Here is a 26123-nt window from a genome sequence, read left to right on the forward strand (position 1 = left end):
CTTCTTCTAATATTCAGCAGTGAAATGTCTGTCAAAATGCTGTAATTAATGGAGCTCAAAAAGATCTACAGTATGTCTAGATTGATGTCTGAATCTAACTTTAAAAGACAGCATTGCAAAGAGGAACAGTTTGCGTACATGGCACAGTGCGTAAATGCGCATATGGATGAATTCTGCCTCCACATTAGCTGAAAGATGAGAGATGACGTTAACTCTGTGAAAAATGGCAAATTGAAAATTCTCCAGATAATAAGTGAGGGAGAGAAATCAAAATCAAAGAAACACAGGCAAGAGATGTAAGCAATGTGAAAGTGCAGACGCTTTATGCCCTTAAATCCAGCCTTACATTTGATCACTTTCGCTCAGTTATAGCTTAATAATGTAAACTTGACACTCTGGCGAGATTAATGCCTTATAAACAAATATGTCAAACGTGTAGGCGATTGGCAAATATCATTGCACTTATGTACATTATCATAGCATTATCTGATATACGTAACTGTGTGCGTCTTCAAAAAGCACACCACGATTAAAAATCCAGTAAATCTGCGTTTTTGCTGGACATCGCTGATGGTAAAACCTGAGAAGTTTAGTTGTGACCTGGAGACGAGAGATGAGCATCCACCGCGGCACCACGCGTCACGTGATCATCCTGTCTGCTGCTGGCCGAGTGAAGCGTGTTAGCAGGTAATAAAAACATATTTTCTTGCGATTTTCAACTCAGGTTTGTGTGTTTTCGGGTATTTTAATTACGTGCTTGTTGTCTTTTTTTGGTGACGCACCGGGTCGCTGGCTTTTCTGTTTCGTTTTCTCGAGGTTGTGAAGGATGTTTTTTTCGCAATTTTTCTGTTGTCTTGTTTCCCGGCGAGCAATGTCGGGATGGGATTGTGCTTCGCTACGAGGCCTTTGCTTTAGATTTCGTGTACCTTTGTTGTTAGCTTGGTTAGCGTCTAGTTTACATGTTTGCGGCACGTCTGGTTTAAAGGCAACTGTCATAACATGGCGGTGTGGACCTTTAAATGCCTATAAAGCTTAAAGAAGCCAGTTAGACCGCCGTTGGCTATCAACTTGGACCAGATTTAGATAGCATCGTTAGCTATCCGCGATCCCACTCCATCGTTTGCTCACTATCGACGCTACGGTCTCAGCGTTAGCAAGCTGGTAGCTAACTTCAGTTCTTGCTAGCGAGGACAAAGGGGACCATAACACCAAAGGCACAAAGTCGGTCAGTATTCAATCTAAAACGATGCTACGTGAATCTGATTTATTTTTCAAAGAGCGATATGGGATGTTAGCCGTTACCAAAGTGTCTCATTGTTAAACTCGAAATATAAGTAACAGCAGCGGGCTAATGTTAGCATTGGTTCAAAACAACCCTCCGCTTCCTTCGTTACTGGAATAATAACCTGTAGATAAATATAATTTAGACATTTGTAAACAGATATAAGTTAATGTGTATAAACACGGGGCTTCGTGGAACTTGTCTCTGATTTGATATTTCTGGTTACCAACATAAATATAGTAGGAATTGCGAAATACTGTTAGTGGATTATTGTTTTGTTATCGTTTGTGGCCATGACTGTCGATAACCGTAATTGCGATGTAGTAATATTTTTATCATATAGTTTTTTTATTAAATATTTTTATTATATATACTTCATATATTCCCAAAGTCAGAAATATATTTATTTTTTCTTGCTTTTTTAAAAGCTAAAATTCCTTTTGAAGCTTGGTCGTCCTTGTGCGTTAAGCTTTGTTCAGTCCAGTAGCCAATGGCAGCTTTGTATTTGCAAACGTCATTCAGGCACTTGCTATTGTTCTCTGACATAAAACAAAGTGGGAGAGTGGGAACATCTGTAGTCGTCCTTATGATGGACACTAGTGAAAATTCACTGGTAAACGTTGCAGTACAGAGTACTGAGAAGTCACATTGGCCGTATGCTTATGGGTAAATAAAGCCCTCCTTGTGGAAGTGATTCTGATACTGTTTACTATGTGCTTTTAAAAACATGTTAGCTGGTGCCAATGTAAAACAAGATCTATATTGCACAGGACTATAGAAGTATAGAGAAGAATTCAGTATTTCACTGCAGAAGTTTGGTGCTTGGAGTGTGTACAACAAATTTGCTTTAAACTGTCTAGAAAAGCAAGGGGTGTGGGGTCAGGGTGTGTAGTGTTTGTTCTGCCTCGCACACACAGAGTTCTGTGCTGTTTGTAAGAGGACACTGGGTTGCTTTCCCTCCTTGACCCAGATTTTCAGCAAAGCTGTTGCGTCACCAGGCCAACTGTGGGGCTTACAGCCTCCATAAGGGGAGTATTCATATTTGTCCAATAAGGCTTAGGTATACCCACAGCACATACTTTTGGCATTCGGACTTATTCAAGAAAAATAAAAACAAACACTGACGCTCTATTCTAGCAACACAGTAACTGCAGTGTTATTTTCCTTTCCGTTCACTCATCAACACATGTTGTGTTTTCCTTCTGCAGATTTTTCTATTTTGTACATACAGAGTTTTGTATATACTGTATATGATGAGCTCGCTGGGCGGCGACAAGGCCCGGAGCCCTCGGGAAAAAGCGCTGCCAGCTTCCGCTCACACATCACAACCACAGAAACAAATACAGGTGAGCCACTGCATACCTAAAACCACAGTTCTTTGAAATGCTGACATTTTAAGAGGAAAAAAAGCAAAAAAAACCAAACCCCAACACAACCATGACAAGCAATTTATCTGATGATCAGTACTGAAAAGTATTTTCTTTTGTTTTGATTGCAGCTTCACAATCATGCACTTTATATTGTGACAATATAAAGTGATTTCAGACAATTCAAAACAAAACAAACATTTGAATTCATTCTCTTTATATTTCACATACTTTATTCCTCATTTTTCTCTTGGTAAAAGCTGTCCAATTGTTTCTGTGTTACAGGCTACTGCTGAGCAGATCCGGCTTGCTCAGATGATCTATGACAAGAATGATGCTGACTTTGAGGGCAAAGTTAACCAGGTTAGTGACCCTTAAGTAGTTGTCAGACTGTGTGGGGCTTATGTCAGACTCTTAGGGAGAATCAGGCTATGTTTTCATGTTCTTCCGTTAATCTACATTGTGCAATTTGTTTTTATCATTTGACATTACTAATCTTGTTTTCTAATGTTTTCTTTTTTAACCAAGCTGATGGAAGTGACGGGGAAAAACCAGGATGAGTGCATGGTTGCGCTCCATGATTGCAATGAGGATGTCAGCAGAGCCATCAACTTCCTCCTGGAGAGCAACACAGACATGGTAAATGACAACTTTAGGTGAAATAAACTGAATAAATGCAAAGTACACATATAGAGCCTTTAATCTGCTTTTGACTGTTCATAACAGCCTCTGTTTGATGGTTTTTGAGATGTATATTTTTTTTCTTTTATTGAGAAAAAGTTGCTGAAACTTTAAAACAAATGAAACATGAACATTTTGGTGTCATTTAATGGCATCATCAGGGTTTGCTAGCTGCTATCATTGTGTATACTCAGGCTGTATAGTGAAATGTTCAGTACTGTCACTTTCAAATTTTCATGTACTCTTAAAGTGGAGTGTGAGCCATTGCTCTGGATTTGAAGAGAACCTTATTGGTTAAAATAGAATTTAAGTAGTGTCATCTGAGCTCTGTCAGATATGCACATATCCACTAACATCAGTCTCTAAGCTGCGCTGTGTCCCTGTGAATACTTGTGTGACTTTTTTTTTTTAAAATCATGAACTGTTGTACAAAATTTTTCTTGGTCTTCTGTTCCGAGCGCAAGGTCAAACAGGCCACTAAATGCCTGGCAAGCACTTGGGTGTTGTGTCTGAACGTCTCAGCAGATTTGAAAAATACCAGCTGGCTCAGATGTTGAGGAAAGACTGTCAGGCTCGACTATCAGTATTGTTTTTGCTTTCATGGAAGCCCAAAAATAGCAAATAGCTGGTTTTCCATCTTACCTGGAAGTCTCTACTGTAATGCTATCATTGTTACGTAATCTGAAACCTGTACTGTTCACTATGTCATAAAGAAAGAGATGCTTCTGAAACATTTTTCTTATGCTGTAGGAGTAGTTTCACAATAAGGAAAATTGTTCTGGTATTTATTGTATTTATTTACACGTCACTGCATAGGGGTGGTCAAAAATCGTCAACATCGCAGCTTTCTTTTTCATGTTTTTCAGTGCCCTCTAATATCTGGCATGGCATGTCTTGGAGCAAAATACACAAGTTCATGTTGGGTTACCATTAGGCCTGTGGCATATCATATCATCTGCTATAATACGACAAAAGTGCCATATCACGGTACCAGTGATATGAGGACGCCGTGACTTAGGTTTCCCAGCATGGACAAGCAGACAAGCTCAAACATGTCTGACAGTGAGAGGCTTTTAGTAAGAAAGGGAACTACTTTGGTAACTTCCAACAAAGCACAATGCTCTGGCAAAATACTCAAGAAAAAAACTGTTCCTGCTAAAGGTGGGAACAACAAACTTGTTTCACCACTTGAAGCAAAAACATACCATTGAGTAGAATCAACCTAAGAAGGCATGTGTGACTCAAAACTAAACAAACAGTTTAACCAGGCATAGCCGGAGCACTCGCTAACTGCACTCCATTTGACGGGAAGAACAAGAGGGGATTGCGATTACTAATTCAGTTAAGTGGTGGTGAAGGAGGGCTGTAAGCAGCTGATTAAAGAGCTGGTTAAAATACCTAAAACCTCAATTGAAAACACTACCTAGGAGTTACCTTTTAAATTGGGCAGTCTGCCATCAGTAGCTCATTGGAAAAGGATGTAAAATACCCTTCATTTTATTCACAATAATAATTGCTGCTGTCTGCAGCTGCAATCACAGATAAAATGTTATTCAGTATCTTTTGTTTTGTTTTTTTCCTTTTTCCTTTTAAATTAAAGCTGCTTTTGAATGCTTCAGTGCTGGTATCTTGTTTTACCCCACCATATCTCTTTGATATGGTACAGGTCTCCATCCCATCCCGGTGCCTCAGATCCTCCTCTTCTCTTCTTCTTCCTGTTCCTTCCTTTTGTCTTATTACTACCATGGGGGGCAGGGCTTTTAGTTGCTCTGCCTCTCAACTTTGGAATTCCTTACCCCCTGACCTCAGAAACATCACTTCTTTCCCCCGTTTTAAGTCCACCCTCAAAACTCACCTGTTCAAGATAGCCTACTCTGTATAACTTCTCCATGCTCTTAAACTTTGTTTTGTTATTGTGTTCATTTCCTGTTTTTATGCTTGTCTTATTTGCTCTTATTTGCTTGGGTGTTTTGAAATAAAATGTATTATTATTATTATGTTATTAATCCAGTACTGTTTATTTAAGGTGTCATTGTTTAATTAAAAAAATCCTTTTCTGTGTTCAGACCTCATGGGAAACAGTGGGAAAGAAGAAGCCCTTGGTGAAAGAAGGCCCATCAGAAAGCAAGGAGAACAAGGAGAACCGGGAGAAGAAGGGCGAAAGGGAGGCTAGCAAGGGTCGTGCCACTGGCAACCGCAAAGGCAAGGGGGCCAGTCGGAGCCGACAGGGTAAGGAACTTCAGTTTTTCAATTTTCAGTATTGTTTGTCCTACTGTTCATGTTAGTCACTTTTCTTTTTTGTTTCTACATACATAGCACGTCCAGAGGAGAACGGTGTTGAGGTGACACCAGTGGACAAAGGCTCGGATCGAGGTCGGAGGGTCAAAGGTGGAAGAGGTGAGCAGATGCACCAACACAGCACTGTCAATATAGCGAACACTTGAGGGTAAGTTGTTAACCTTTGTGTGACTATCACACAGGATCTGGAGTTCGAGGTCGAGGGAGAGCACCAACAGGAAGCAGGTTTTCAGCCCAGGGGATGGGGTATGCTCGAACACGTGCGCGCACACACACACACACACACACACACACACACACACACACAGTTTCATTCTTCTAAGAGTTTTAGGTGAAAATTAATACGTTTTCAATGAGAATGAAGATGTTTCATTTAGAAACTAACAGGATAAATGCATTCTGACAGAAATCTGAAGGCCAAGCAGCCAGGAGGGGGAAAAAAGCCTGTTGTTAAGGTTTTTTAAAACCCTGTAACTATGCACATTCTCATCTGGCAGTATTTTCTATTACTTCTATTACTAGAAAACCACTTTTTGTGTGTGTGTGTGTGTGTGTTTGTGTGTCTGTCTCAGTATTTGTCTCCTTAAATCTTCTCCAGGACTTTCAATCCTGCTGACTATACCTCAGAGGCTCGGACAGGGACCACACAAACAGAGGTTTGGGACACAACGACCAACAACAGCACAGATGGAACAGGTGAGCTCAGGAGAACACACATTCACATACAAACAGCTCATGGCTTATATATCCAGGTGTGTGCCCACAGAGCAGACAGGACCGTTATCCCTATCAGAGTTTGCATACTGCTTCTTGTACACCTGCTTATTCTGTCTGCACTTCTCACTTATTACTGGTTGTCCTCTAGTTGCCTGGAGGAATACTTTGGAAGACTGGGCAGCTGAGGATTGGAGTGAGGATGTTAGTGTGAGTTGACACAGTGTCACACATTACAGACTGGTAGTAGCAGGTATGTTTTGATGGTGTAACAATTGTGTGTCTGTCTTTGTGTCCTTCTGCAGCTCTCAGAGACCAAAGTGTTCACCTCCTCATGTGCACCTGCTGCTGAGAACCACATCACCCCTGGGCAAAGGTGCGTAACTTTATATTTTACACTTTTCTTGGGCGGGGGGGTCAAGAATTTCCTGTTAAGAGATGTTATATTAAATTTTTGCTTCTTCTTCTTCTTCTTCTTTTTTTGCTGTAATATATTTTCTAATTGGCTGAATGGACTCTGTCTGTTAGTCTGGACCTCGCTTCTCTGCTGCAGAAGCCTGTGGTTGGAGCAAGAGAACCACCTTCTTCTTCCTCTCAGAGTCTGGTCTTTACCAACTCCCATCATCACCAGCAGCAGCCCCACAGCCGCAGTGCCACCAGTAGCACAAGCTACGCACATGCTGCTCTGGTAAAAATACACTCTACACTCCTTCTCATGTCACATGGTCTTTGATCTGCCATGTGTTGTACAGAGATCCAGAAACAAAGATTGATGACTCTGTTTTCTCCTCTTCTGTGCCAGTCATCAGTGCTGGGAGCTGGTTTTGGGGACTTGGGCCAGGCTAAAAGGACTCAGGCCAGCCCTGGAGCTCAGATACTGGAACAGCTGAAGGGTCCTGGCTTGGGTCAGCTTTCCTCATCCCAGGCAACCCCTCCTGTCAGTAGCCAAGGAAGCAACACTTCTATTGGTCGACTGCCAGGCCTGGGAGCACCTGTACCTCCACCCTCCTCCTCTAGCTGGGACATGAAGACTTCAGAATCCAACACCACCTCACTGTCCTCACAGTACAGCCGTAGGTGTACAAATGGAAAAGTGGTGCTCACTTTTTTTTTCTTTTTTGTTTATTACATAAGCATTTATATTCACTTATTTCAAATCTGTTCCCGGCTCCTTCTGGTTGTTGTGAATCCGCAGGTGAGTTTGGTCTGCAGCCAGAGCCTTCTCTTGTGCTGAGTCAGCTGGTTCAGAGGCACACGGGCCCCTCCTTGCCTTTGGCGCGTCAGACGAGTCCACAATCGCAACAGCAAGCACCATCTGCTTCAGCCTCGCCTGCTCCCCAACACACCAGCACTCCAGCACAGGCAGGCCCGGTGATGGCTCCTGCTGGTGCTAAACTTCTTGCCCCGAATGCAGGGCTGGACCCTCAGGGCAACAGCACGACACAGCAGCAACGGGTACAGCTCAAAGGCCAGAAACGAAGGATACCTCCCACGTCAAAGGTAAACAGATAGCAATGGCCTTAAGCTCTCAGATAAATACTTAGTTACTCACGAACCTTATGGCCCGCATGGGGTTTTATTTTTATTCTTTTATCCTTAAGTGTGCTGTTATTATTAGAATTTTAATTTTGAGTCAAACCAAAGTCATCAGTTTTACACACTTTATATCCAGGTGCTAAAACTTGTTTCACTTTCTTTCTGAAAGATCCCATCCACTGCAGTAGAGATGCCAGGCTCAGCAGATGTTCCTGGACTGAACCTCCAGTTTGGAGCGCTAGACTTTGGCTCGGAATCGGCGTTGCCAGAATTTGGAGTCGTGGATAATTGCGTGAGTGCAGCTTCGAGGGAGTCCGCGTCGGCCCCTGCCTCAGCACCACCTGCAACAGGACCGGGGGCACAGAGCCAGACGAGCCTGTACTCTAAACCGCTCAGGTACTGTGTCGCCTCTGATCACTTATTAAATCTTTCTAAAACAATGCAAGAGCGACGCATTTAACAAGATGTATCCCCAGAACACTGTGTATGTCAGATACTGTGTAAAAGATGGATTTAATCATAGATGACTCAGAATGGAAAATGGTACATAAAGTTTTAAACTGTCAACCTATCTGTACTTTTCATTTTGGTGCCTTGCAGTGAGTCACTGGGCAGCCCTCTCTCGGTGGCCCTGTCTTTGCCCCTCTCCTCATCAGAGCCAGTTTATCACTCCTCCACAGTGGCTTTGCCGAGTCTCACCTCCTCATCGTTAGGGACCGCAAGCTCAACCAACACTCCTTCCTCCTCTTCAACAACCTCAACCACCTCCGCCTCTGTACCTTCCTCATCTCCCTTCTCCACGGTGGGGGGGAGCTATGATGGGACCATGCCCCCTCACACAAGACTGGCATTTTCTCAGAACAAAGAGGCCACGGGGCCAGTGATGGTGAGTAAAAGGGACTAATGAGCAGTAGTTCACAAAATCTGTCCTCAAAGGTGGTAATCTTTGAATGGAGAGGGGGGATAAATTAATCTTTGACCATTTTCTATCTTTGAGGTCATTGGTCATCAACGCAACCAGACAGTATTACTTCCTGTTGTAAAAACAGTGTCACTCAGAAATTACAGGTCATGAGTCATTTGCTCAGTCTCATACTAACTTCCTGTCAAACATGATAAATTTGTTTAGGGTTGATTTCCACTGTCTTGCCAAATAATGTCAACTCTGAATTGAATTCAAGTTTTGTTGATACAGTGTGTTTGTAGATGCTGTAAACGTTCTTATCTGTTATCAGTGAATGAAAACACAGCTGCTCTATATTTTCTTACCACCAGAACGGTTTGAATGGTGTGAGGACTTCTGCTGCTCTGGACAGTGAGTTACTTTTGATTAATTGGTCAGTTGAATGCATATTTGTTGCTCTTTACAAATGTCAACATTCTTCATTTGGCTAAGCTCATTCAGGTTATTTACACGATTATGTACTCCCAATCTCAGCTTCATCAGCTTCTTCTACACCAAAACCAGAGTCACCGTCTATGAACATCAGCACCAACGGCGCCTCAGCTCCTTCCTCCCATTTACCGTCTACCATGCCTCCACACAGCTCCACCACGCTCTCCGGCCTGGCAGCGGACCTGCCCTCAGTCAGCCAACTCAACTCACTCAACAGGTGACACACTTACACACACAGTAACTTAGTATAGCTTTAATTTAGACATTTGTGTTCCCTACTCCGAAAGAGAATACATACTGTTTGGGTACCCGTTACCATCTGCCTGCTGTTTCTTCCAAATGGTTGAAAGATTTTTTTTTTTCTCAGTGTGTCATCTTTAAAAAAACAACAACAAAACAAACGAACAAAAAACCAACCTCTTGACTTGTAGTGCCTCCTTGTACACTTGCTAATGATCACACATTCCACTGTGCCTTCCCTCTGCAGTCATGTCAGCAGTCATTCCTCAGTTTCAGCTCTGGGCTCCAGCTCTCACACTGTAAGTACCTGTTTGTTCTCTGTGTGATTTCCTCTGCAGCTTAATAACATGGAATTATAACAGGCTGATGTGCCAAAGTCCTAATAAAAATAAAGCCAAAGTAGGCTTAAAAGCATAAATGTCTTGATTATTTGGGGAGGGAATCCTAGGTAAAGGACCCCCTGCCATCTGGGTGTCTCCAGTTTAATAACCAGTATAGGCAGCATGCCTTAAGAAATGAAATCTGCAGAATAAATCGAATAGAACTACTTCAATTCAAGCCACTTCTTTTGTTTCTTTGTCTACAGTACACCAGTGTTGACAGCAGCAATGTGAGCTCTCTGGCTCCCTCATCTGGCTCTTACACGTCATCCCAACCCACAGCCTCAGCACTCCACTCAGCCCACAACAGCAGCAACAGTAGCAGCAGCATCAGCCACCTGTCCAACATGCCCAGCATGGGCAACAACATGAGCAGCACAGTTGGCGGTATTGCTGGTACGAGCGGACTTCACTCAGCTGCTACCGCCACCAGCAGTACAGTACTGGGACTTGGCTCCAATGGAGCTACTGCCACATCCAACCTCTCTGCTCCAAGGACTACACCCCTGCTCTCCTCCTCCACTGGTAATGCATTAAGGGCATTGTTTTCACCTATACCACTGGCTCCATGATACCACCTTTTTAAGTGGCTCTAATTGGAGCCCTTAGATGTACATTAAAGTAAATGTGTGTTATTGTATTGACAGGTAAAGCTCCTCCTAACCTGTCCCAGGGTGTGCCTCCTCTACTGCCCAACCAGTACATTATGGGCCCGGGGGGGCTGCTGCCTGCTTACCCAGTAAGTAGACCTTCTAAGATCCAGAGTCACTTTTGTGTGCTTGGGCTTTTGTATTTACACATGCAGTATTCTGTAGGATGTGTGACTGAGCCTTCTTGTTTTTTGTGCCTCACAGCAGATCTATGGCTATGAGGACCTGCATATGCTCCAGTCGAGACTGCCAATGGTGAGATGAATTGTTACGCTTGTGGGACAACTCTTTGTTTGTCATCTCTTTAGTGCTTGTTCAGATTTTTAGGTTGTCGTGGATCCTCTCCTGATCCTCTTCTCTTCCTTTAGCCCTCTTTGCAGGATTACTATGGAATAACATTCCCTGGCCCCGCAGCAACTCTTTCCGGCAGAGACGGGAGCCTTGCCAACAACCCTTACTCAGGTAAAGCACCTTAACTCTTGGCTGAAATCCTAAAATCCGGTGTTTATTCTCACTTGACTTCTCTCCTGTTTTTGCTAGGTGAAGTCACAAAGTTTGGCAGGAATGACTCCACCTCCCCAGCTCCCCCCACAAGCCTTGCGGCGCCGCAGCCTCCCCAGGCTCAGAGCCAAGGACAGAACCAGGCGCAGCCTCAGCCTCCTCAGGCCCAGCCTCAGCCCCAGGGCCAGCCACAGCACCACAGCAGTCAGCAGGCCTTTCTGCCGCCAGGCTACAGCTACACAGGCCTGCCTTACTACCCTGGAGTGCCCGGTGCCGTACCTAGTGCTGCTACCTTCCAATATGGCCCCACCATGTTTGTTCCTCCTGGAGGGCCAGGACCAGCTTCGGCCAAGCAGCACAGCATGGGCCTCGGCCTGGGAAACCCTTCGGCTAGCCCCTTCCAGCAGCAGACACAGCAGCAGCCCAGCGGCTATGGCCAGCACACCTTCAGCTCAGGTTCCTAAAAACCGATGCCAATGCCTGTCAGCACTGGCAAGTCGAGCAGGGTTGTTACTGTGATTTGTTTGACAAGATGAGACAAGATGTTTTCTTTTCCAGGGTACGAAGAGCTGACAGCAGGGCCGGCGGGAGTGGAATACAGTAAAGGGTACAACTCCTCTTCACAGGCACAAGCCAAATCTGCTGCTACTGGCCCCGGGAAAGGTACAAAGAAAAGACACTGTTGCTAATTTGAATTTTTAAAGTCCAAGTTTTAATTGTACTGTTTTTCTACCAGGGGTCTCAGTGACATCCAGTAACTCCGGTGTGCCAGACATCAGTGGAAGTGTTTACAATAAGACCCAGGTGACAAATGTCAGCTGCACACCCACCCTGTTGTGTTGCTGTGCTGTTTGTGCCTTTACTAATAAATCATCTCTTCTCTATCTGCAGTCTTTTGATAAGCAGGGTTTCCATGCAGGAACCCCTCCTCCCTTCACTCTGCCATCAGCGCTGGGGGGTCCAGGGCCTCTGAACCCTGGAGCAGCTCCTGGAGGCTATGCACCTGCCCCATTCCTCCACATCTTGCCTCACCAGCAACCACACTCACAGCTGCTGCACCACCATCTTGCTCAGGATGGACAGGTACAGATACTTCCCAGCAGTCTCCTGGGTTTCATCTTTGTCACTTCATACATGTTTATCTGTTTTGGGATGTTTACCTGTTTATTTATGTTTGATGTTCAGGGTGGTCCGAGCCAGCGCGGCCAGTCCAGTAGCCTGCAGCAGAAGAGCCAAGTCAACAAGTCGGGCTACGGCAGCTCCCCTTACTGGGCCAACTGAGAACGACTACACCTGTGATGTGTGCGTGCACCACACCAGTATATCTGACTGACAAGATCATAGAGGGACAAACGATTTACAACACAAGCTAAAACACACACACTACCACCACCCCCCTCCCCTTTGCTCTGTATATCCCCTTTTCAAATTTATGGCTGTTGTATGTAAAATATATTTATGTATGTATTTATACAGTATATATGTATTGGTAGGACATAAAATGTGGTTTTCTGCATTTTTTTTATTTTGAAGGACATTTTATTTCAAAATAATGGAAAGATGAGAATGCTAAATCATGGAGATGAAGATGGTGAATATACTTGAACACAAGCATCTTGTGATGTGGATTTTTTTTTGTATGCATACATGAACTGAGAATGATGTACATAGATTATACCCATCATTTTCATGGCAAAAGCCTTTTTTTAATTTTAGAAGAAATATTTTTTTTGTAACTTTGGTCTCCCGCATCTGTGAATCCTTATATTGAGGGTGACTTGAGTTGATAGCTACTTTTCTTTTACCCCGTTTCCTTCCATTTGTCTCTCATTCCCTGACTCTTACTAGTTGGTTGGCTTGACCAGCCAGGCCTTGGATTTGATGTCATTTTAACATTGGTTTAATCCTTGTTGTCCAAATTAAAATTAATGAACAGTTTCTATCGATCTGGCATCAGTATTTGCTTACTACACTTGGAGGTTATGAATTCAGACTGATACTTGGAAAGTATGACAACAAAGGACTGTTGATGTGTAATCAAACAATGTTGCTCAGGGCTAACATTTAACAGGAAGTATGGGTATCGGCACCGTTTGAAGCAGTTCAGCAGAAACTAAGCATTTTTGTTCCTTGTTAAATAGATTACTGATCTTACAACACAGTGGCCACACTCTGTTTTGACTTTCAGCAACTTTGAAAGTCCACAACGGTTTTGCCACTGTCCAGACCTGCGCTTACAAAAGTGCACCCTGTATAAATACACACTGCAGTTGTTTCAGACCTAAAAATTTAATATGCTGAAGATCTATAGACAAGAGTACATCAGATTTTCTTCTTGCATTAAGTTATGATTAAGCTTCAGTTAGCCTCTGCACATAATTGCCAAAAACTAGCCTTTCAGAAAGTCTGTGCAGGCATGACTATTTTAGTTATGTCAACAGTCCACACGAAAATATGTGGACTAGCCTCGATGAGCAGTGGTGTATTGAAATGTGCCTGCCTCCTCTCCATACCGATGAGGACATTCAGTACAGTGACTTTTAAATGCCAACTTATATAATCAAGGTCATGTGTGCCAGGTGAACCGACTGGACGGGGTATGTTACAGTAGTACATGACTTTTTTTTGGAAAGCTTCCCAATGATGGTTTTCAGGAAATATTACCTGTTAACAGTGATGCTGCTCCCCCCCCCCCAAAAAAAATGTTTTTAACAAAAACAAAAAATCTTGAGAGGCAATTTATTTTCAGAAGTGCAGGTAAATTCTACCGACTCCAAGGCACAGTTATGAGCATTCATTAGCAAAATAACCTGCATTCATACAAAAATAAGAGACAGTACAACAAAGCTACTGATATACTAGACATACAGTTAACGCCCTTATGTAGGGGTTATCTGAATTAAAGCAAAAACTGTACACAAAAATAAGAATTTTATTGTCCACACATCCATTCTTTACTCTGCAGCATCTTTTTTCTTCTTTTTCTTTTTCTTTTCAGTCACGGGTGTTTCTGGGGTTTCCTCTGGCTGTGTGTCCATAGCATCAGTTTTTCGCTTCTTTTTCTTTGCAGGAGTCTCAGTTTCCTCAGCTCCATCCTCGGCATCTGGAGCTTCCTCCGACTCTGCTTTTCGTTTCTTTTTCTTCTTGGCTGAAGTCTCTTCTCCATTTTCTCCAGAGGGGGCCTCCTCTGCCTGTGCCTCCATCTCCTCAGCTGCTTGTTTCTTCTTTTTCTTCTTCTTAAGAGTGTTGTCCTCTTCTCCATTCTCCACCTTCAGACAATAAATAAATAAATAAATTTAAATATCAGAAACACTCTTTTCAATGCTTGGAAGCCTGAAAGCCCAATGGCTGTGATACAGCTTTAATGTACGACTCTCTTCAGTGATCAAGCCCATTGATTAGGACCAGCCAATGGTTCGGAGTCTTCTTATATGGCATGCCGTACACTGAGAAGAGACCATGTTTGGGTCCCATCTCAAATCATAACATGCCAAGGCCACAGAAAAACAACACTTACCTCTGCGTCACCGTTAGCGTCTCCATTTTCTCCAAGTTCTTGTAACTTCTTTTCACGCTTCTTACGTTTCTTTTCCTTCTTCTCTAGTTTGCGTTTGATCTCAGCTGCAACATCAGTAGCCTAAGATGAGAGAGGAAAAAAAAAAAAAAAAAAAACCCCACGACAAATTCAGTTAAATCAGGGTAAAACAATGAGATTTTCCCCAGAGGTCCAGGGGCTGCATCAGGCTCATTAAATCAGCTTTTACCCTCACTGAGACGTCAGGGAAAGATGTCTCATCACTTACAGCATACAGAGATTGAAAGAATCAAAGATACTTTTGAAATGTCTTACAGGAACTTGATTCTCCATTTGTTAGGCCTTTGACAAGACATTTAAAAATCAATAATAAAAATCTCAAGCTAACCTCTTTGAGAGCCTCTTTCATGACATCCACATTTTTCCGTGGTACATCGCCGGTCTCATAGAAAGACAACCGCTCTTCTACCTGTTCACGCAGCTTGTCACCAAACACGCTTGTGGGCAACTCTGTAAGAGAGCGAGAAAACTTCAGCTTAATCAACAAGCAGCGGATTATACTTGACTAATCAGCGTCCCTAAAAGACATGTGGCTCTGCTCAGGAGAAAGCTTCTCAACACCAACCCTAAGGCTGAATACTGTTGACGAAAAATATGAGCATCACTGCAATGATGCCACATGTATGTAAGCCGATGCAGGCGTGTGGTGGGTCACTCACCTGAGAAGCAGTCGATACGTGAGGCGATCGTGCACTTGTTTGCCAAATATCTGGAGATGCGGCCTTTGTTTTTGGCAGCGGCACGGCCGATGAAAGTCGAGTGGAAAATGAGGCCGTACTTGGGGGTGTTTCCACGCGTTTTCAGGGCTCTGTGAAAATACAGCTGCTTTCATAATCAGGATGAACGGCAGGTGTGAAATGTTACCTTTTCACAGTCTATTGGTCAAAGTCTATACACAGCAGTTAACCGGACTTGAAATACGCAGGTTTAACATGCAGTTTATCAGGAAGGACAACTACCAGTGACATGAGGTTCAGCCACATCCAAATGGCAGTACACACATTAACATATAGAACTAATATGCCAGCAACTTAACAGCTCCCTCTTGTGGACAACATTAAAATATGCGCATTGGAAGGCACTTAAAAGAACACGTTTCATACGACTTAACTTTGCAGCTACGTGGACGCTATCGCTAGAATTTAGTTTTAGACACTGTTGATGGTAACTTCAAACATTCTGTACTGTTAGCCAAATTTCTACCTCTGTGCTGTGAGTGGGTGCTCAGACTGTGGGTGTGCATTTGGGCGAGCAGGATCACTCCAGAGGAGACTGGGTCTTCTCCAGTCACCCAGCTCTGCTCCAGCCCAGCCCTGCCATCACTGCAGCCACTTTTTTCCCCAGCAGGGAGGGGGTGCCCCAGTACCTGAACAGGGCCTTCTCTGCTCCCAAGATCTGAACCGTGGATGCTGGATACTTGGCGAGGTTGGTCAGACTGCCGGCGTGGGAGATCAGACGTGCTCCAACCTGGAGATAAGACAATCTGTTATGGCCCCCTTAAGCAAAAAAAAATAAATCACAATTTTGACACTGGATGCACAACACAGTATGAGGACCATCAGCACCGAATACATTTTTCATCACACTGGCTCAGTGGATTGACAGATTTTGGTATAACATCATTGGTCCGTGTGTCGGGGTTAAAAATAAAACTTCGACTCACCACTTCTCCAATCAAGGCTGCCAGGTTTGGAGCCACTTGGCTCATCTTAGACCGCAGATACTCCTGCAGCTCCAGCCGGTAGGCAGCCAGAGACACGACACGACTCGAAAACCTCTCGATGTTAATCAGGTCAATGGGAGATATATCCATACCTGAAGACCAAACCAGAGGATGATCAGCATTATATTTTTAGCAGGTGCTGCATTTGTGACATTTAAACCAGTACATGGCATGAAACGTGAGATTGTTTCTCCCGACAGGATCCGCAGTGAGGATGCATGCCTTCACTACAGGTTTATGAGAGAACTACTCTACCCCCCTGTGTTAGACACCAAGGACACTTGTAGTCCAGAGTGGGCAAAAAAGGGGCACAATGTGGAGTATGTGGATGAGCCAGAGTCAAGCTGGCATAAATTAACTTTGGATATGGATGAAATTAACTTTGACCCAAGCGGGATGTGTATTTGTGAAATTATGCAGCACATACTCTGAATGTGTGGTGTACTCACCCATAGAGGAGCGTGATGCATCCAGGATGGCCTGAGCCTTGGCACTGTCCATCACCACCTCCTCTAAACTTTCTAGGTTCTCCTCTGACAACTCCTTCCTGTTTCCAATGAGCTGAGCCAGGCGGCAGTACATCGAGTTGTCGGACACAATTTTGATGAGCTCCGGAAAGTGGTAGCCATACCATTCACTGTAGATAAACAAGAGGGTGTTAAAACTTTGAGTGCAGGATTTTTGGACTAAACATTTAAATGCTGAACTACCCATTAAGATGGCACAAAGTTCAAGACTGCTGGAAAAATATCCCTTTCAAAATTACAGCTTCTCCTTCTCTTTAGATATCCAATTCTATTCACAGAGTCCTGTATCGGTAGGAAAAGCCTGGAGCTTTTAAGACTTGAATGCTAAAACTGACAATAACTGATGCCTAAATGTTCTAGATGATCTTGCACTCTGACAGTTTGCACCAGGATATTTCACACCAAAATGAATGCATGCGCCACAACACCCCAAACAGCTACAAGATGCTGAGCTAGTAAATATACACAATGTTCCACCCAACAGTGTTGCCTCACCAGATAACAGCTGGCAGAACAGAAGTGTTGGGAGTAACTGATGTACCTCCTGTTTCTATACAGTCAGCACTCTGAGGTGTGCTGTCTGTGGTAAGCATTAGGAGGACGCCCCAAAATGTGCGATACCCCGAACTACAAAAAGCCTGATGCAAATCTGTCAACAGAAAAGCCACAAAACTAGAGGTTGACATTAAAAAGAGTGAAAGATTAACAGCATGAAAGTTTAACATGTTCCCTAAACTGTTTAATTTTATGCAAAAACCAGTTAACCAGTCCTTTTACTGTGTGATGAAAATTTCCTACCGAACACGCATGGAGAAGGTGTTGATGTCTTTGTCCAGCTGATCCAACAGAGCAATGGACTGGATGATCATGTTATCTACCCTGTTGACATTAAACTTGACTTTAGCTCTGGAGTAGCTGTGGCCAAGACCCAACTGTGCCTTGGAGGCAGCCAGGGCAGTCAGACCTTTCACCAGAGAGTGGAAGTGCAGACGCAAACCTGACGGGACAGGACAGATTGAGAAGGTTTGCTGAGTGTTAAGAAGAACACCAACAGAAAAGTGCAGGTCCAACGGCTGTTCAGATTTTCAGTATGAACCTTCACGAGTTTCAGGATCACAAGCTCACATCACAACAGTCCACATTATTTTATAAACAGTATCGTTTTGCATATTTCGAAATAACTCTCAGGTAAAAATTCTCACCTCGCGTGATCTCAGCCACCACCCCTCCAGTTTGGATTGAACTGCTAAGTTCTTCTTGTAACGCTGCTCCAATCTTGCCATCAGAAACCCCCAACACTGATTTTTTCTTCCCAGACTGGGGCAGATTGGTCTCTAGGAACAGCTTCAGGTCAGCATGAACTACACCTGCAAGGGATGGAAGAGTTATATCTGTAGACATGTGGTTGAGATGGAAAGCCATCTATAAACTGCAACATGGACTATTGTGATATTATTATATTAAAGCCCGATAATTTGCCATCTCAGAACAAATTGGATATATAATTAAAGTAGTCTCATTAACAATTATTACAGATAAAAGAACAAATCAAAATCTGTCCATGTCTTTCCTCAGGTGTTCAGGGTTGATATGAAACTGTCAGCACAATAACTCAGTGGATTGACAGATTATAAAAACATCATTACAGCTGAGAACTTTTCCACACAAGATTTTTAAAGAGAAAAATGATAATCATACATACCTTCAGAGATGGCGTTCATGTTCTCCAGGGCAGCCTGGGCCGACTTAAAGGGGAAGAAGGCGGCTAAGCTCACCATGCTATTAAACTTTCCGAGGCTCAGCACGCTCGCCTCCACCTGACACAAAAGCACAATTATCAGTGCTCTGCTGAAAGAGCACACAAAACAGATAGTACACAGGAGTTAGGGAAGGGGACGCACCTGGGGCAGCAGCATGCCGATCTCCTCCACTTCTTTGACGGCGAATAGCGCATAGCCCGCCGCGTGCTCGAACAACACGTGCAGCAACACCTGGGGAAGGTGATCGTGCACAATCGAGTTAGACGACAGATGTCAACAGGTAACACTTGCAGCCAGCAAAAACAGGAAGGTGTTTCTAAAACTACGTTCAGATCAAGTGTTTATTAGTCCCCACGTGCTGACCAGCGAGACACAAGCTAACTTCACTTTCGACTAATTCCTAAGCTAAGATTGCAATTTTAGGCATAAATGTGCAGTAGCTTTTTCAAAAGTGTTTTTCTACTTCAGGTTTAGTTACCATTGCTTTGTCGTAACTTTCACACGTAACCACGTTGCAGTCTCGATGAACCCACGTGTCGACCTAGGCCCGCGAATAACGTGCTTGCTAAGAGCTAGCTTGTGCTAACACGGCCCCTAGAAAAGTACAATACCTGCTACAGCACTGTCAATATAACAGTGCTTCTGGTACGACTGCGACTAACACAGCTGGACACATCATTAGTCACTTTAAGTCTTTAAAGTAAGATATTTTTCCAGCTAATGTCAGCACTAGCGGAACTGCTCCCCAAATGTCGGAGGGCCTTTAGCTCGACAGAAATGAACTAAATCTAACTAGACATTTGTACTCTTAAAACCCAACTAACTACAAAGAAACTTAAAGTGCATAGTTTAATGAACAATTTGCAGTCATGCCAAAATATCCAACCCCGCTCAGCTTACCATGATTGGAAAATCTCCGCGGCAGCACGCAGTTCGTGTCTGCTATGCTGCTTCACCTCAGCAAAAAGACTGCGTCCAAGCGTTTCAGCAAACTGCAGCGCCGCCCCAAATCCCGCGGTAGCAGCTTTGACATCGCGAGACCCGACCGAGAAAGCTTCAATTTGCTTCCTTTCCCCAATTTCCTATGCTGAAGAAAAAAAATATTAAAATATAAGGTTCTATTACGGAAGCGTAGAGCTGCCACCCAGGCCAAAGAAAAATACAAGTGTATCACGTACGTTATAACGTGAAAAGTTTATTGTTCTAACAAGATACTTTTCCTGTTTGTACAATATACATTGTACGAACGTGATAATTATGTATATTGTAATAACGTGATATTATGTTGTTCAAACGTGAAAAGTATATTGTACAAACATGATAGTATATTGTACCTGGGTCGTGCCTGGGTGGCAGCTCTACGCTTCCGTAATCTACGGAAGCGTAGAGCTGCCACCCAGGCAAAAGAAAAATACAAGTGTATCACGTTATAAGGTGAAAGGTTTATTGTTCTAACAAGATACTTTTCCTGTTTGTACAATATACTTTTCACGTTTGAACAACATAATATCACGTTATTACAATATACATAATTATCACGTTCGTACAATATAATATTTATATTGTACGAACGTGATCCTATATTGTACGAACGTGATCCTATATTGTACGAACGTGATCCTATATTGTACGAACGTGATAATTATGTATATTGTAATAACGTGATATTATGTTGTTCAAACGTGAAAAGTATATTGTACAAACATGATAGTATATTGTACAAACAGGAAAAGTATCTTGTTAGAACAATAAACCTTTCACGTTATAACGTGATACACTTGTATTTTTCTTTTGCCTGGGTGGCAGCTCTATGCTTCCGTAGTAATCTATAGCCAGGGACTGTAGTTTAAAAAATACAGACTACCACATCGGCAGACTACCACAATTGATTCCAAATCTTACAATTAATATGCGATTTTGAAGTCCAGTTCAGTTTTAATTAAAGGCGCTTAACAAAAGCATTACATTAGCTGTTTAGGAGTTACAGCAATTTTTTATACAGTGTCCCCCCGGGTTAAAAACTAACTGTACAAAGTAGCATCATTTTAAATAAGATTTATTTATTTTTAATTGAAGGAAAATCCTATCCTGAAGTCTGTAAACCATAAATATCACCAAATTCTTTTTTCTTCCTTGAGATGCTCTGTTATGCTGGCACTTTTGCCACTTTGGTTGCTGCTTGTGTGTGGGTCTTTCTGGATTCAGATTTGTGTTTAATTACTTAAAAATGCTATATTAGGTTGGGATCAGATAAATAGGCAATTGAAGAATATCCCATTTCATTGCCATGGCTCACCAGTTGCTTTTGCATTATCCCTTGGGTCATTATATATTTGCACTGTGAAGTGTTGACTAATCAGTTTTGCAGTATTTGGCTGAATATGAACAGAATACCACCCTGTGCACTTCAGAATTACGTCTTTAATAATCATTAGGTATTTCTCTCCATATTTTTCTCTTCTTGTCATTGTGGTATAATTAGTCAACATTTACAACACTTACTCAACTTTGCAGGTTCTTTATATGTTTAATGGCATTGTTCTTGAGTGTACCTAGTGGTTTGCACCTTATTTTTATCCATGAACAGCTCTCTTGATTGTAGACTTGTTACAATGACATGGTTACCAAATCTAACCAAGTCAAGTGTTTTTGTGAATGTTTTTTAACTCCTTCAGTTGCATCAACATTTCTTTGGACCTCTCATTGAGATTAACTGTCAAAAGCACTTGAATTAACGCCAAATGTTTCCAGCTGCTTTATTTGTCATGAAACAAGGGAGCAGAAAATTGCTTGTTAGGGACCTGTCCAGTTACCTTTGATCCTTTGAAAATGGGGGACTTTAGATATCAATGACTGTAATTCCTAAAAAGTTAATGCAATGCACCCCCTGAATTTGCTGGTCCCCCCACAGTGTCCCCCCACCTCAATTCTGGGAGAGTGAGTCTTAAGCTGCTTCTGCTCAGCTCTGCTGAGAATCATTAGTTATGGTTGGAATCAATAAATCAATCAATCAATCAAGAGTCCAAGAGTAAAAACATGGCATTGGAAGTGAGATTTTCCCCCTTTAAAGGGAAAATCCCAAATTCAGTACCCAGTGAGTGATGTCTTGAAACATTTGCTGTGGTTTTTGATTCTGTACGCCAAAGTTTAAAATGTAGATTTGAAAATATACAGCATGGTTTATTTTAAACTGTTTATACATATTCTTTACTAGTATTATAATATAAAGGTTATACAATTTCCATAATTTATCCCAAAGACTCTAAATCTCTAAATGTTACTTTAAAATACATACTCTAGGTGTTAGAAAAATGTAAGAGTCATAGTGTGTGTCATAGTGCTGGTGTTATATAAAGTGCTAGAGAAGGCATACAGAGCTTCATCTATGCATTTAAAATGTAATAAACCACATAGAACAATAGCAATGCCTGTAATAAACCCTCTTGCTGAGTATTCTGACAACAAAATAAAAATAAATTGCAGTAACATTTCGCCATCGTGCAGGAAATAAGTCATGAGGTTTCCAAGGCACAGATGCATGTGGTTCTGTATGTGCACAAACACAAATTAGTAGCAGGTCATAAATGTCAGAATGTGTTAGATAATTACTTGGAGCCAAGGATATATGACTGACTTCTTTGAATAGACTGTCGAAATTGTTTCTATATTTAACTCAGTGCCTCAAACGAAAGTCACATAAAAATTGAGATTTACTTCTCAGTTTGCAGTTTGTCTTTTGTAGGATGTGTTATATACATACATGAGTTAATTCTACTTCCTGAAATGAGTAAAAATAAATGATTAAATGACTACTTAGATATTTTAAAAACTCTGCACAGTATACATTCATCTTATAATTTATACATACCAGTGAAGATTAGGTGAGCATACTAACCTAATAAAAAAAAAATGAGCCAACCGTTCCTGAGCAATATTTGTGTTTCCAGGACTATGCTTGAAGGAGCTTGTTGAGGAGCGGATGTGAGGGAGGACAGTGAAAAGCTTAGGGATCAGGACAGGGCTTGATATAAAGGCTGACAGCGACAAGCTGACACTCAGACCACTGGAGCTCTGCTCATTTTAAAGCACACTTCCTCAAGCAACTAACCAACGCTGACACAGCACGTGAGTAACTCCTGGCTTCTTGTGCTCCTGTCTCTCTCTGCCTCTAGGTCTTTCTCGTTTGTCTTTCTCTTTGATGTTCTGTTTTCATCTACTCACATTTGTGCACAGACCTGTCTTGCTGGTTGTAAATATGACTCCAACCTCTTATCTATCTCTTATCTATCTTGCTCCTGGAGGAGTTTGTTGTTCTACCCCCCCCCCCCCCCCAGTCTTCTCCCTCCCTATCTCTAATGTATTTCCCAAATTCTGTATTACATAAGCATGAGATTCCTTGTGTTTCTTTGTCCGCTCTTGGTTACGTGCTGCATGTCATGTCAGATGTCGACCACAGCAAAATAGAGCCCCTTGGCCACCTTCAGACTGTATTGTGTGTGAACTTTCTGCTCTGTATATACCAATGTGTATGTTTCTAAGGGACAGAGAAAATTGAGCATGCGTGGAGCAGTTGCTGGTTGTGTGGTGCTGGTGTGCCTGATGGCGCTGCTGGTTCAGAGGACGGAGGGACACATCACGTTCTTTAGCCCAAAAGAGTTGATGCTGATGAAGGTAAGCAGCATGTGTGCACAGCTAGGGCTAAATTAGAGCTGAAAGAATTGGTCAATCCAGACCACAAAATCAGTCATGATTTTCAGTCATGAATCAGCTGTTTAGCTCATTGGTGTATGATCCCAAACTTTTCTGAAGGTTAGGATTAGTTCCTTTTACATACTGGTAAACTGATTACTACTGTTCCTGAAAAACCAAAAGGCTCTGTGAAATAACTGAAAATATTGTGGAATATTGCCTACAGACTTTTTAATGTAGCAAATAAAGAATTGGCCTATTAAGTTTTTGTTGTTGTTTTTTTCCCTAGCAAATAACACAGTAAGTACAGTCTATTTATGTAATGAGCTTGCAAAGAAAAGCGTCTGGACTTCTTTAAGTTACTTGAAGACGCCAGGCGATTAGAGGATCATCAGGGGGTCCTTTTATCCCTCTGTGGGGGGTCACTCCCACTAGGTTTATATCTGGGACTCTCCACCATTTGACCTTAGAACTGAAGAAGCTTCTCGGATGAGAGGTGAAACGTCTTCAAGTAACTTAAAGAAGTCCAGACGCTTTTCTTTGCAAGCTCCTTTGACTACGATGACCTGGATGACTGAGAACCTTCACAGACATATTTATGTAATGCTTTTTAGTGACAAGAGTCACAAAGGATGAACAACATTTAAAAGTTAAAATTAAAATCAATGGAGAAGCATATTAAAACAGAATAAAAATAGATAAAAGCATAAATAACTAAAGAATGTCAACAAAAGGCCTCACTAAACAGAAAAGGTTTTACCTGTTTTTAAAGGACTCCACAGAGTTGGATAAACAGAGCTGGAGTGGTAAACTCTTCAAGAGCTTTAGTGCCACAGGCTGAAAGGCTGTGTCTCTTCCTAGTCTTTAGTCTAGTATGGGGACCAACTGGTAGAGCTTGTGAGTGAAAACAGCAAGCAGAAGGGTGTTTAACAAGAAGTTGCATGTAAGTGTGGGAATTTTAAAACAAATTCTCGACTCAACTGGAAGCCAACATAAAGAGAATAAAATTCGGGTAATGCAAATTCGCTTGCAGATGTGAAAGCGATGATTTATCTAACCCGGTAAATAAGGTGTTACAATAATCTAGGTGTGGTGACACAAATGCATGAACAATTTTCTCTAGTTCAAAGGTGTGGACCATACTTTGCGATTTAGAAATGCTCCTTAAGTGAAAGTAACAGGAATGTGAGATAGATTTTATGTGTGACTCAAAGTCTGAGGAGTCAAATGTTACACCATGATAACGAACACTGGTCTACGCAGATGAGCGAAAGGAAGCAATCACTTGACTGATTCTTGAATGTATTTCAAGAAGAGCCATAATCATGGCCTCAGTCTTGTTAGTTTAAAACAAGGCAATTACCGAAGCCACTGACTAATCTGTGATGAACAGTCAGCTACAGTGGACATCTGAATATCATTAGCATAGAAATGATACAAATTCCAGAAAAAAATTGAATCAAAGATCGATGCATGCTAAAGGAAGGATGGAAAAGGAAAATAATCATGGATCCAGAATTGCACCTTGTGGAATCTCACACGGTAGAGAAACAGTCCAAGTGGAGAATTTGCTCACTCACTGAGCTTATGTATAGTTTATGGCATCACTTTACTGCATTTTGACTGTCATTTTTCACTCTTTTCTAGAATTTTTCAGTTTTGTAGTTCTTGACCCTCAGGAAAGATATAAAACAAAATTTAGATTGAAATGAACTGCGATTTGTTTCACAAGATGAATAAAGGTTATTTTAAACTGTGACTTAAAGACAGAAGACAAAGCTTCTTAAGAAATTAAAAAAAGCAGCTTGTCTCATTTTGTTCATCTATGCGTGCATGTGTCCGTGCTGCAGGAGCGAGAAGGGAGAAAGGACATGGAGCCTCGATCAGAGGATGGCCAGTTTGAAGAAGTCACCGTCCAACAGGTTCCTCAGACAGAACGTGGTGGAAATCCTGTGAGTGCTTGCGCACACAGACAAACAAATTGCCTTCACAACTAGTGTAATATTTTCAATCCAGTCACAGTTAAAACACTTTTTAAATTCAACATAAGGCATTATTTTTATGTTTTATTTAACCTTTATTTATACGGGTAGTCCAATTGAGACTCAGTGTCTCATTTATAAGCGAGACCTGTTTCAGACATTAACACTTATGTGTGCATATTCTGCCCAGGAGAAGACCGTGGAGATTTCTGTCCGTCTTTCACCAAAACAGCTGGATCACGTGACTCCAGTGCTCGAAGAGATCATCCATGAAATAACCCAGGGGCGTCAGAAAGGTATTTGATTGGTGCAAGATAATTGGTGATAAGTCACATTTTTGAAAAAGCCACAATATGATCTTATCTAAAGAACCTTAATACATGCATGCAAATCTTTGTTAATCATAATGTTCTCTCACTGTCTGTCTCTGCAGCAAAGTAACAAGGCTGATAGCATGAGGGAATGAACGCTGTATAAATTCTTCGAAAAGCACAGAATGATTGTGTCTTACTGAATTAATCAATAAAGGGAAGTGATTGTGTCACTCATTCTAGTTTGCGCTGTAATTTCTGTGAAAGCATTTTGGCTTGTTGGCCACAGGGTGTCAGCCTCTTTCCCAGGAGAAACTGATTTCTCTCAGACCTCAAGGAAATTCATAACCCTTTATAGCATGATGGTTATACAGACGTAATGCATATTCTGAAAAATCATTCAAGCTATTTAGCAATGATCCCAAGGGACACAGACACAACTTGTAAGATTTCACTAAATGTTCCTTTAAAAAGAAAGAATTGCACTGAGT

The 26123-nt window shown here is 42.1% G+C and overlaps 3 protein-coding genes and 3 non-coding genes across 9 annotated transcripts; 2 read left to right on the plus strand and 4 right to left on the minus strand.

Moving 5' to 3' along the window:
- The first annotated feature begins 545 nt into the window (after nucleotides 1-545).
- On the plus strand, nucleotides 546-12983 carry ubap2a (ubiquitin associated protein 2a). 2 transcript variants are annotated; one of them, XM_086291769.1, is made up of 27 exons: nucleotides 546-687; nucleotides 2491-2628; nucleotides 2935-3012; nucleotides 3178-3288; nucleotides 5397-5559; nucleotides 5647-5727; nucleotides 5811-5874; nucleotides 6227-6324; nucleotides 6494-6552; nucleotides 6648-6718; nucleotides 6871-7030; nucleotides 7145-7415; nucleotides 7538-7842; nucleotides 8048-8274; nucleotides 8479-8764; nucleotides 9154-9193; nucleotides 9317-9491; nucleotides 9762-9813; nucleotides 10101-10419; nucleotides 10542-10633; nucleotides 10749-10799; nucleotides 10913-11006; nucleotides 11085-11501; nucleotides 11604-11708; nucleotides 11782-11849; nucleotides 11937-12128; nucleotides 12231-12983. In XM_086291769.1, the coding sequence occupies exons 2-27, from the start codon at nucleotides 2533-2535 to the stop codon at nucleotides 12324-12326; spliced, it is 3771 nt and encodes a 1256-aa protein (XP_086147895.1). In that variant the 5' UTR covers nucleotides 546-687; nucleotides 2491-2532; the 3' UTR covers nucleotides 12327-12983. The 2 variants fall into 2 exon arrangements, with proteins under 2 accessions (XP_086147895.1, XP_086147896.1); XM_086291770.1 differs by lacking the exon at nucleotides 546-687 and adding an exon at nucleotides 802-1225.
- Nucleotides 12984-13767: 784 nt separating this feature from the next.
- On the minus strand, nucleotides 13768-19704 carry nop56 (NOP56 ribonucleoprotein homolog). The gene is made up of 12 exons (XM_086291771.1): nucleotides 19551-19704; nucleotides 18792-18881; nucleotides 18593-18707; nucleotides 18093-18257; nucleotides 17689-17887; nucleotides 16813-17000; nucleotides 16304-16455; nucleotides 16007-16107; nucleotides 15300-15448; nucleotides 14969-15090; nucleotides 14563-14682; nucleotides 13768-14314 (listed from the first exon to the last, which is right to left on the minus strand). Exons 1-12 carry the CDS (start codon nucleotides 19551-19553, stop codon nucleotides 14000-14002), a joined length of 1719 nt encoding a protein of 572 aa, XP_086147897.1. The 5' UTR covers nucleotides 19554-19704; the 3' UTR covers nucleotides 13768-13999.
- LOC147330169 (small nucleolar RNA SNORD57) lies at nucleotides 14782-14849 on the minus strand. The gene has a single exon (XR_015129316.1). It is a non-coding gene; the product is annotated as a small nucleolar RNA SNORD57 (small nucleolar RNA).
- Nucleotides 16546-16664, minus strand: LOC147330170 (small nucleolar RNA SNORA26). Its single transcript, XR_015129318.1, has one exon. It is a non-coding gene; the product is annotated as a small nucleolar RNA SNORA26 (small nucleolar RNA).
- Nucleotides 17357-17492, minus strand: LOC147330171 (small nucleolar RNA SNORA51). Its single transcript, XR_015129317.1, has one exon. It is a non-coding gene; the product is annotated as a small nucleolar RNA SNORA51 (small nucleolar RNA).
- Nucleotides 18783-26120, plus strand: mlnl (motilin-like). Of its 3 annotated transcripts, none has more exons than XM_086291775.1 (6): nucleotides 18783-18930; nucleotides 22598-22775; nucleotides 23190-23321; nucleotides 25190-25291; nucleotides 25512-25617; nucleotides 25755-25891. In XM_086291775.1, exons 3-6 carry the CDS (start codon nucleotides 23208-23210, stop codon nucleotides 25760-25762), a joined length of 330 nt encoding a protein of 109 aa, XP_086147901.1. In that variant the 5' UTR covers nucleotides 18783-18930; nucleotides 22598-22775; nucleotides 23190-23207; the 3' UTR covers nucleotides 25763-25891. The 3 variants fall into 3 exon arrangements, with proteins under 3 accessions (XP_086147901.1, XP_086147902.1, XP_086147903.1); XM_086291776.1 differs by having other exon boundaries at nucleotides 23196-23321; XM_086291777.1 differs by lacking the exon at nucleotides 18783-18930 and having other exon boundaries at nucleotides 22765-22775; nucleotides 25755-26120.
- Nucleotides 26121-26123: the final 3 nt, after the last annotated feature.

Source organism: Aulonocara sp. 'chitande type north' Nkhata Bay, linkage group LG5, assembly GCF_057382095.1.
Source record: "Aulonocara sp. 'chitande type north' Nkhata Bay isolate Kocher_YH1m ecotype deep benthic linkage group LG5, A_spYH_male_GT1.1, whole genome shotgun sequence".
NCBI lineage: Eukaryota > Metazoa > Chordata > Actinopteri > Cichliformes > Cichlidae > Aulonocara > Aulonocara sp. 'chitande type north' Nkhata Bay.

What these genes read in the sequence shown, in the direction of transcription:
- nop56 (XM_086291771.1), bottom strand. An exon ending in CATGAACGCCATCTCTGAAG is followed by an intron (nt 18,258 to 18,592) that starts GTATGTATGATT and finishes CATCCCTTGCAG; the next exon opens with GTGTAGTTCATGCTGACCTG. An exon ending in ACGCTAACGGTGACGCAGAG is followed by an intron (nt 14,315 to 14,562) that starts GTAAGTGTTGTT and finishes TATTGTCTGAAG; the next exon opens with GTGGAGAATGGAGAAGAGGA.
- mlnl (XM_086291775.1), top strand. Translation starts at nt 23,208, where the DNA reads ATGCGTGGAGCAGTTGCTGGTTGTGTGGTGCTGGTGTGCCTGATGGCG. An exon ending in AAGAGTTGATGCTGATGAAG is followed by an intron (nt 23,322 to 25,189) that starts GTAAGCAGCATG and finishes TCCGTGCTGCAG; the next exon opens with GAGCGAGAAGGGAGAAAGGA. An exon ending in CAGAACGTGGTGGAAATCCT is followed by an intron (nt 25,292 to 25,511) that starts GTGAGTGCTTGC and finishes TATTCTGCCCAG; the next exon opens with GAGAAGACCGTGGAGATTTC.
- ubap2a (XM_086291769.1), top strand. Translation starts at nt 2,533, where the DNA reads ATGATGAGCTCGCTGGGCGGCGACAAGGCCCGGAGCCCTCGGGAAAAA. An exon ending in AACCACAGAAACAAATACAG is followed by an intron (nt 2,629 to 2,934) that starts GTGAGCCACTGC and finishes TCTGTGTTACAG; the next exon opens with GCTACTGCTGAGCAGATCCG. An exon ending in TTGAGGGCAAAGTTAACCAG is followed by an intron (nt 3,013 to 3,177) that starts GTTAGTGACCCT and finishes TTTTTAACCAAG; the next exon opens with CTGATGGAAGTGACGGGGAA.